General features: G+C 40.2%; 1 protein-coding gene across 1 annotated transcript in view; it reads right to left on the bottom strand.

Moving 5' to 3' along the window:
• Positions 1-4,975: 4,975 nt before the first annotated feature.
• Positions 4,976-10,278, bottom strand: part of C17H3orf33 (chromosome 17 C3orf33 homolog) — a 28,484-nt gene continuing 23,181 nt past the window's right edge. The window contains exons 4-5 of the mRNA XM_002759467.6: positions 9,410-9,570; positions 4,976-5,973 (exon numbers count right to left, since the gene is read on the bottom strand). Coding sequence (XP_002759513.4) covers positions 5,572-5,973; positions 9,410-9,570 — 563 coding nt within the window. The 3' untranslated portion in view covers positions 4,976-5,571. The remainder of the gene's footprint in view (positions 5,974-9,409; positions 9,571-10,278) is intronic.

The raw sequence follows: 10,278 nt of genomic DNA, 5'->3' as shown, positions 1-10,278 counted from the left end.
GAGGAGCCCAACCGAAAGGCCAAAAGTAGCCAATGTAGCCACTGGGTTTTTTCTTTTCTTTTTTTCCTTTTTTTTTTTTTTTTGAGATGGAGTTTTGCTGTTGTTACCCAGACTGCAGTGCAATGGCGCGATCTCGGCTCACCGCAACCTCCGCCTTCTGGGTTCAGGCAATTCTCCTGCCTCGGCCTCCTGAGTAGCTGGGATTACAGGCATGCACCACCATGCCCAGCTAATTTTTGTATTTTTAGTAGAGACGGGGTTTCACCATGTTGACCAGGATGGTCTCGATTTCTTGACCTCGTGATCCACCCACCTCGGCCTCCCAAAGTGCTGGGATTATAGGCGTGAGCCACTGCGCCCAGCTGGTTTTTTTTCTTTTTTGCTGTCAATGGGCAGTGCTGATTATTAGTGGGCAGCATCTCCGGACTTCTTTTTTCAGAGGAGCTCCCTTTCCTGCTCACTTCTGGCTATCTGCCTACTTTAACAAATGGTAGCTAGCACATGTAACCACTGGATTTGGGACAAACTGTGTCAACAAACATCCCTTGACAGCACAGAGTTTTATACCCAAGGGAGGGTCTCATAGCTTAAAGATGCAATGCTTGCATTTTTTAGGAGCCAAATGATGCAATTCAGAAGAGGATAAAACTCTTGCATCACATTTCTGCCTGGCTCAGATACACTTAATTCTCTTTTTTCTCCTTTTTTGAAACTGAGTCCTGCTCTGTCACCTAGGCTGGAGTGCCATGGTGTGATCTCGACTCATTGCAATCTCTGTCTCCCGGGTTCAAACGATTCTCTGCCTCAGCCTCCTGAGTAGCTGGGACTATAGGTGTCTGCCACCACACCCAGCTAATTTTTGTATTTTTAGTAGATATGGGGTTTCACCATGTTGGCCAGGCTAGTCTCAAACTCCTAACCTTAAGTGATCTGCCTGCCTCAGCCTCCCAAAGTGCTGGGATTACAGGCATGAGCTACATGCCCAGTGCAATTAATTCTCTAAAAGCAGGTTTTGCAAGTGTACTAACTTGGTATGAGGTACTGACTGGGATCTCTACTAGACTCTGGGAGTTACCAGATATAGTAGGCATAAGAGCAGCACTGTTGAAATCCGTGGCTCTAATTTTCCTTTGAGCCAAGTTCTGAGAAGACAATATTTTAGGCAGCAGTATCCCCAGGTTTCCCAGTGGTGGGAAAAGTCAAGCTGATTTAGGTGTCACAAGTTCCAGCTATGAAAAGAGGTCTGGGAGTAAGGAGGAGTTGAAAAGTTAGAGTCTGCAAGCAGCAACCATCCCTTTCCTCTCCCTTTTATATGGGGGAGGAGATTTGACATGAGCACTTTCCTTCCCTTTTTACAAGACTGAGGGCTAAGCTAATGGACCTGCCAACACTTCATTTTCCTGAGGCAAGGAGAAAGAAGCATGATTTAAGGAGTGAGGCAAGAGAGAGGGAGTGCCTGGAGAAGAGTCGACATTCCCATCACTTAGCGTTAAGAACATATGTGTTTCTGGCACGGTGGCTCACGCCCGGCACTTTGGGAGGCGAAGGCAGGCAGATTGCCTGAGGTCAGGAGTTCAAGACTACTAGCCTGGCCAACATGGTGAAACCCCATCTCTACTAAAAATACAAAAATTAGCCAGGTATGGTGGTGCCCATCTGTAATCCCAGCTGCTTGGGAGGTTGAGGCAGGAGAATCGCTTGAAACCAGGAGGCGGAGGTTGCGGTGAGCCGAGATCACACCCCTGCATTCCAGCCTGGGTGACAGAGTGAAACTCTGTCTCAAATTTTAAAAAAGCATAAATGGAAAAAAAAACTCCAGCAAAAGGAAACATTAATCAAAAAGAGACTGAAAAGGACCAAAAATCCAATCCTTTAGAAATAAAGAACTAAATTCATTTGATAGAAATATTTTTTAAAAGTAAGAGACTCTAGGTACCCAAGGTACCAAAAGAAAAGAAGGCCGAAAGGAAAACAAAGTGGCCATGGACCCTGTTGTTCTAAAGACAAGATAGGGGAAAATCGTAATATCTTTTCCTCACCCATTTCAAGGTTCACGACTGACACCCCTCATAAAAGACAGATTAACGAGAGAAAACATATAAAAATTTATTTAATATAAATTTACATGACACAAGAGCCATCAGAAATGAAGACTCAAAAACCCAGAAAAAAACTATGTATATTTATGGACAATCATGTAGAGGACAAAAGCGTATGACCTAATGGTATTAAACTTGGAAGAGCTGGCCAGGCACAGTGCATCACACCTGTCTGTAATTCCATCACTTTGGGAGGCTGAGGTAGGTGGATAACCTGAGCTCAGCAGTTCGAGACCAGCCTGGCCAACATGGCAAAACTCCATCTCTACTAAAAATACAAAAATTAGCTGGGTTTGGTGGCACATGGGATTATAATCCCAGCTACTCAGGAGGCTGAGGCAGAAGAATCGCTTGAACTGGGGAGATGGGGGTTGCAGTGAGCCAAGAGTGCACCATTGCACTCCATCCTGGGTGGCAGAGCAAGACCCTGTCTCAAAAATAAAAGTACATAAATACATAAATAAACAAACAAACAAACTTGAGGGAACAAGGCCTATTTGTTCAGATTCTTCTTGGTCTCTGGGTATAGAGTAGGCTACCTCTGAAATGAGGGTCTTCACACCTACTTTCAAGAGAGGCAGGTCAGAGAACTCTTTTATGGCCTGCTTCAACACTGCTTCTGCAGTGTTCTTAATTTCCTTCAACTTAAAATGCTCAGTAAGCCAAGGTGCCACATTTTGGGGTGTCATGTTCTGAGCCCCAACAAGACCAAGAAGTAGTAAATCCTCTCTGTAAGAAAGGCAAAGAGCATGGGCTTTGGTGAGATATCCAGCCTAACAGGAACTTTTTTACTTTTTCAGATGGCCATTATAACCATTCCAGGGACAAAGATCTAGCTTTTCTCAAATTATCTAGTTCAGCTTGCCCTTGGGTTATCCAACAAGCTGGTCTACAATACTGACCAGAGACAAAGCAGAAAAGTGAATGCTGGCCCCAAAAAAGCTGCTGGCCAATGGAAATTCTCCACACAGAGACCACATGACCTTAAAGTAGGTGGTAATACTGCCATCACCTAAGTGGAGAACAAGAATAGTAAGTAATGGTGACTGCACATGAGAGGAGACCCCTTGATCTAAAATTACTGCTCTCCTTGTCCATAAAATCAGGGTTCCCTACTACATCATCAAGGGAAAGGATAGATCAGGTCACAGGCCCAATCTTGTCTGCTCTCAGAAGCTAGCAGGGTTGGGCCTGGTTAGTACTTAAATGGGAGACTGTCTGGGACTACCGGGTGCTGTAGGCTTTTAAAAAAATTAATTAATTAAATAAAATAATAATAATAAAAATGATCAGGTCACAGAATGACCTACATCAGTCTCACTTTCATATGGCTTAACTGGAAAACAGTGGTATGCTGGCTGAGCTGGTAGAGCCCATCAGAACTAACTACAGTGATAACTATGATAAGATCTGACATCACTGGGAGACAATGACTGAGGTCCAAATTCTGTAATTCACAATGCCAAATTGGAAAAGAAAAAGGCTCAAGAGCTTGCCACAAACTAGTTTAAATATACTCTGTTGCCACGTGTGGTGGCTCACGCCTATAATCCCAGCACTTTGGGAGCCCGAGGCAGGTGGATCACAAGGTCAAGAGATCGAGACCATCCTGGTCAACATGGTGAAACCCCATCTCTATTAAAAATACAAAAAATTAGCTGTAATCCCAGCTACTCAGGAGGCTGAGGCAGGAGAATTGCCTGAACCCAGGAGGCGAAGGTTGCAGTGAGCCGAGATTGCACCATTGCACTCCAGCCTGGGTAACAAGAGAGAAACTTCGTCTCAAAATAAATAAATAAATAAATAAATAAATAAACTCCGTTAACTTCTCTGTAAATAAAAATAAAACATCCCCTTAAAACAAAAAGCTATTGAGGCATAGAAACCAGGAAATAAAAACTAGGATGTGATTTCCTATGCTATCCCAAAGAAAGGTAATAAAATAAAACTACGTTCACACACAAAATCTTTGGAATATTTGGGACCTCACTGAAAATGAATGTTTAATTTCTAAAGGTTGCAGAATCCATTTTCTTATGTTCTAAGAAGGAATCAGGCAGCAGCAGAAGTACACTTCTCATTCTGTGCTATTGATTCTAACAGGAGTCAACTATCAGGACTAGATAAATCTGACTTTTCTCAGTATCATAAACCATTAAAAACTTGTGTGGATGAATTATTGCTGGCCTGGAGAAAGCAGCTCACATTGTCAAGATGATGTTATCAGTAAGTTTGTGTGTGTCAAATCCTAGAACCAACTTAAATTGGCTTTAAATTTTGTTTTAAATTGCTATCTCACACAAAAAGAAATAGGGAAGCAAGGCAATTCAAGCACTGGCTACGTCAAGGGCTCAACAATGTCATAAGGCATCTGTTTTTTCCGTCCTCTGTGCTGCCATCCTCAGTACACTTTGTTTTGTTTGTTTGTTTTTGAGAAGAAGCCTCGCTCTGTCGAGTGCGGTGGAGTGCGGTGGCATGATCTCAGCTCACTGCAACCCCCCACCTCCCAGGTTCAAGCAATTCTCCTGCCTTAGCCTCCCAAGTAGCTCACACCAAGAGATTACAGGTGTGAGCCACCACATTTGGCTAATTTTGTATTTTTAGTAGAGACAGGGTTTAGTAGGCCAGGTTGGTCATTGATTTCAAACTCCTAACCTCAAGTGATCTGTCTGCCTCAGCCTCCCAAAGTGCTGGGATTACAGGTGTGAGCCACTTTGCCCAGCTAGTACATTGTTTTTGTCCTCTGGATTAGCCCCCTCATCCAACATCAGGTAGAAATTAGCCATTCTTTATTACAAGGAATGGTCTAAGAGGCGCTGCCCCCAAAATCACAAGCAATTAGAAAGCAGTTAGAAGAAAAAAGGCTACTTTAGACATAAAGCATAAAGAATTCCTTTATTATAAATAGTGAAAGGTAATAAGACTGGAAAAACAAACATATATCTTCTTTAAACAAAAATTCAATATGGCAATACAAAAATTAGCCAGGCATTGTGGAGCATACCTGTAATCCCAGCTACTTGGGAGGCTGAGGCAGGAGAATCACGTGAACCCAGGAGGCGGAGGTTGCAGTGAGCAGAGATCGCACCACTGCACTCCAGCCTGGGCGACAAGAACAAAAACTCCATCTCAAAAAAAAAAAATTCAATATGGCTGCCAAAATAACTAAAAGCAACACAGTGGTCAAGAATTAAACTTTCTCTTTGCACGTTAGCACTACATATATAAACCATTCAGCCTAGTAACTTCTTATAAAGTGTTTCATCTTCCCTAAAAGCATATTACATTAATTACAACTTGTTTAAATTCATTCTGACATTACACTTATAATAATTATCTCTTTTTAATATTTAAATACCATTAGACTAATACTTTGATCAGTTGGTAAAACTTCCATTCTGAGTCAATGAAAAACGTCCATATACTTACATATTTTACTCTTTGGATGTTACCTGTAGATCTCTTGAATATTTCACCCTTTTCTACGAAAGTGTATGCGACTTATAAGTTCTCTGAACTTCAATATTAAGGAGTAGTTGTTCATGTTGTCTTTCCATATTTCATAAGTCCTTTTAAGTTTGTCATAATACCTTTCTTTTTTCAAGTTGAAATCTAATCCTGTTGTTTTTGAAAAACTGTCCCTTTTCCATATTTCTCTCCAGGAATCTTTGAATTTTTCCAAATAACTTTCTTTCTCAGAGTCTTCCTTCCATATTCCTTCTCCTTTTTTTACGGCTGTTAATTCAGCTTTAAGTAAGTTTCTGTGAATTTTCCAATAGATTTTAGAATCATATTTAAGCCCTTTAACAAGAACAGTTTTGCCAAGGCCTCTTCTCAGAATTTCTTCATTCAGATTCACATTGAAATATCTACCCTTGAATTTAAAAATAATACAAACCAATTATTTAAGATAAGTGTTGTTATACCCATCACATCTTATTTACCTTAAAAATCAGTCATTCAGCAATTTTAGTCCTCCAAAGAAAAGGCAAAAATGGTCCCCAAGGGTCCTCAAAAACAGCTCTTGCTAAATGTAAGGATTTTTATTACTAGAAGACACCCTTGCTCAAAATCAGGTGACTCTTTTATAACATGGAATTCTCCACAGACTCACTGTTCTCCTAACCCGAAGAGGTGAGGAAGTAATAAAGTACAAAAAGTGCGTTTTTGGTCTATTCCTGGTTCTGTGGAGGGGAAGTGGGATACACAAGAGAGCCACAGTGGCAGCAGGACACAGCAAAAGAAACTAAGAGATGAAGAGAAACTAAACTAAAAGTAGCCAGATGCAAAATGAACTGAATCATCACTGAACTGTTAAATTAGGTTCAGAATTCCAGTGTTTTGGACAGCACTGGCACATAAATACATTTTTTTTTTTTTTTGAGACGGAATTTTGCTGTTGTTACCCAGACTGGAGTGCAATGGCACAATCTTGGCTCACCGCAACCTCTGCCTCCTGGGTTCAAGCAATTCTCCTGCCTCAGCCTCCCGAGTAGCTGGGACTACAGGCACGCACCACCATGCCCAGCTAATTTTTGTATTTTTAGTAGAGATGGGGTTTCACCATGCTGACCAGGATGGTCTCGATCTCTTGACCTCGTGATCCACCTGCCTCGGCCTCCCAAAGTGCTGGGATTATAGGCGTGAGCCACCGCGCCTGGCCACATAAATACATTTTTAAAAGACTTTCCTCAAAATAATTAACATAGTCTTGGCCATTGAGTCTTCATCCTACAGGAAATTTCATTCATGGAATACCTCACTTCCTAATGAAACCAGATAAATGGGATTTTTTTTTTCCACTAATTCACTGTATAAAGGAGATCTTGCCTAGATATTTCTTCAGTCCTTGTGGGATTTGTTTTTTGGTTTTTTTTTAAGACAGAGTTTCACCATATTGATCAGGCTAGTCTTGAACTCCCGACCTGGGATTTTAATCTTTTTTTGTAAGACTTCGTTCCTTCAAATTCAGAAAATTTTATTACATGATAAGGACTTAGCAAATTAGTTACAAAGCAATTATATTTTTCTAAATCTTTCAAATCTTATAAGCTCATTCCTTTGAATCAAACTCAGAATAATTAAAATTCAACCTCACATTAGCAAAATTCAAACCAGAGAAGTAAATTATCACTCTATGTGTATAGCATAGCTTGGTGGCTTAGGAAGCAAGATAAAATAAAGATATGCTTATGAGATGAAATGCAGGCTCAGGAGCCAGGAAGAGTTGGGCTTTGATACAGGCTCTTCTTCCTGGCTACCCTGACCAAGACAATCAGGTTCCCTAAAAGTCCACCTGAAAGTGGGAACAAAAGTAATAACTCTGTAAAGTGGTTCTGAAGATAACTGACATCAATATGAGCATGGCACCTTAGCTCAGTGGGCACATGTTGACCCTCAAAATACACATAATTGCTATCTTTATCATCACGATAATCATCTCTTTTGATAACTATACTCTTCAATTTAAAAGCTGATATTTTTATAGGCCTTTGGGATGTTTTCTACAACTTCATATTAACTTACTTTGTTTTTGGTTTTTTTTTTTTTTGAAGCGGGTCTCACTCTGCCACCCAGGCTAGAGTGCAGTGGCACGATCTCGGCTCACTGCAACCTCAGCCTCCAGGGTTCAAGTGATTCTCTTGTCTCAGCCTCCTGAGTAGCTGAGATTAAAGGTGCCCACCTCCATATCCAGCTAATTTTTGTATTTTTAGTAGTAACAGGGTTTCACCAAGTTGGCCAGACTGGTCTCAAACTCCTCACCTCAAATGATCTGCTGGCCTCAGCTTCATAAAGTGCTGGGATTACAGGCATGAGCCACCATGCCCGGCCTTTATTAAGTTACTTTTTTTTTTTTTTTTTGAGACAGAGTTTTGCTCTTGTTGCCTAAACTGAAGTGCAATATGGCACGATCTCAGCTCACTGCAAACTCCACCTCCCGGGATCAAGTGATTCTCCTGCCTCAGCCTCCCATATTAACTTACTTTTAAACTTACTTTTAAAATGTAAGATACTTCAATCAATTAGTTTTTAGATAATTCTTATTTTGAAAGTACTGAATATCATCTGGACACACAGAAATTAATGAATTTCATTGAGACTTCTATTAATAATTTAAAATGCTTTTAAGAATTAAAATGGTTAAGTTTCTAATCATCTTATTTTATTTAAAAGACAGGTCTCACTCTGTCACCCAGGTTGCAGTAGAGTAGTGTGATCATAGCTCACTGCAGTCTTGACTGTGTAGGCTGAAGCATTCCTCCCACCTCAGCCTCCTGAGCTGCTGGGATTACAGGCACAAGCGACTGCACCCAGCTCATAAGTATAATTTTAAGAGCTGAATATCATAAAAGTGATCAAGGTATGAAAATCTATCTGATGGCCCACCAAAGAAATCTGAAGTAAGGCATATCCAGGGGTTCAGGACAGTGATTTAGCAACAAAGATGAAACTGTCATTTCCAGTTATACAATGGCTATGGCCAGTCATAAAGGTAAGAAAACTGAGGCAACATCTTTAGATGACTCACCACACTGATCAGAACTAGTACTTAACAATGTTCAACTTTACAGTTCAAAGGTTTATACACTAACACAGAACTATCAACAACATGTTGGACCAGACTGAGCAAACCCTGAGAAAATACCCTTGCTCTTTGTAGTTTCCAGCTGACAAGTCTCACTCAACAAGTGGTTTCTGGTGACAAGCATGTTTAATATACCCATACATAAATAAACATATATGATACTCCCTAAATTGGCAATATTCAGAATCATTAATAATTTGAAGTTTATGGCCAGGCACAGTGGCTCATGTCTGTAGTACCAGCACTTTAGGAGGCTGAGGTAGGCGGATCATGACAAAACCTCATCTGTACTAAAAAAAAAAAAAATTAAAAAAAAAAATTAGCCAGGCATGGTGGCCTGCACCTATAGTCCCAGTTACTCGGGAGATTAGGGCAGGAGAATCCCTTAAATCTGGGAGGCAGAGGGTGCAGTGAGCCGAGAACATGCTACTGCACTCCAGCCTGGGCAACAGAGCAAGACTGTTACAAAAAATAATAATAATAATTAATAATAAGTTGAAGTTTTTTTAATTTTCTATTTTTTCTCTAATGAACATATATTATATATATAACTAAAATGAAATTTGTATATAAAACACCTGGTTCTATATGCATAATCACTCTCAGTAGCAGTTTAAAAAGGCAAAAAAATTCAGTCCCATTATATATCCAAAGTACTAACGAAATGTGTTTACAAATAAATAATAGAATAAGATATTGCTAGTTATGTCTTCACGCTGCTTACCTTATTCACCAAAATATAGCAAAAGAGTGCTGAATTCTCCTTTCCAAGAAGTTGGAACCATAGTAATTGGGAAGGTTTTAGCTCTTTTTGTAACCATGCCTTCCCAGTTTCAGTGAGTTCTACTCCGGCCAACTTAACCAGCAAAGCACCATGTGGCTCCTCTAAAAAGGTTAGGTAGAAAAACGTTCAGCTTTAACAAGATGTTGTAAAAGCAAATTCCAAAGTCATTTGGCCTCCAAAAAACAAATATATTATGTTTATTTATAAATACCCAGTCTCTCTAAATGTAGACCCATTTATTTCTATATTCAAGTTTTCTCCCAAAACAATACAAATATATATAACAGAGTAATTTCAAAAACCCATCTCTTTTTTTTTTCTTTTGAGACAGGGTATCACTCTGTCACCCAGGCAATCTTGGCTCACTGGAGCAATCTTGGCTCACTGCAATCTCTGCCTCCCAAATTCAAGCAATTCTGCCTCAGGATCCTAAGTAGCTGGGATTACAGGCACGCACCACCATGTCCAGCTAATTTTTGCATTTTTAGTAGAGACAGGGTCTTGCCATGTTGGCCAGGCTGATCTTGAACCCCTGGACTCAGGTGATCCACCCACCTCAGCTTCCCAAAATTCTGGGATTACAGGGGTGAGTTGCTGCACCCAGCCTTCAAAAATCATTTCACTAAGCTTTAGAACAGGAAGTGTGATTTACCTATTTAATCTTCTTTTTTCAACCTCCCATGTTTATTTTTATACATACACACGTAAAGCTATAGACCTTCAGTTTCATAATATGGGCTATCACCACCAAAATAACCACAAATTGTTTTTTATTTAACTTATTAAAGATATCTTCCCATCTCAACAAA

The sequence above is a fragment of the Callithrix jacchus genome, chromosome 17 (genome assembly GCF_049354715.1).
Source record: "Callithrix jacchus isolate 240 chromosome 17, calJac240_pri, whole genome shotgun sequence".
In the NCBI taxonomy this organism is placed as follows: Eukaryota; Metazoa; Chordata; class Mammalia; order Primates; family Cebidae; genus Callithrix; species Callithrix jacchus.
This window is presented reverse-complemented; position numbering and strand designations above follow the sequence as displayed.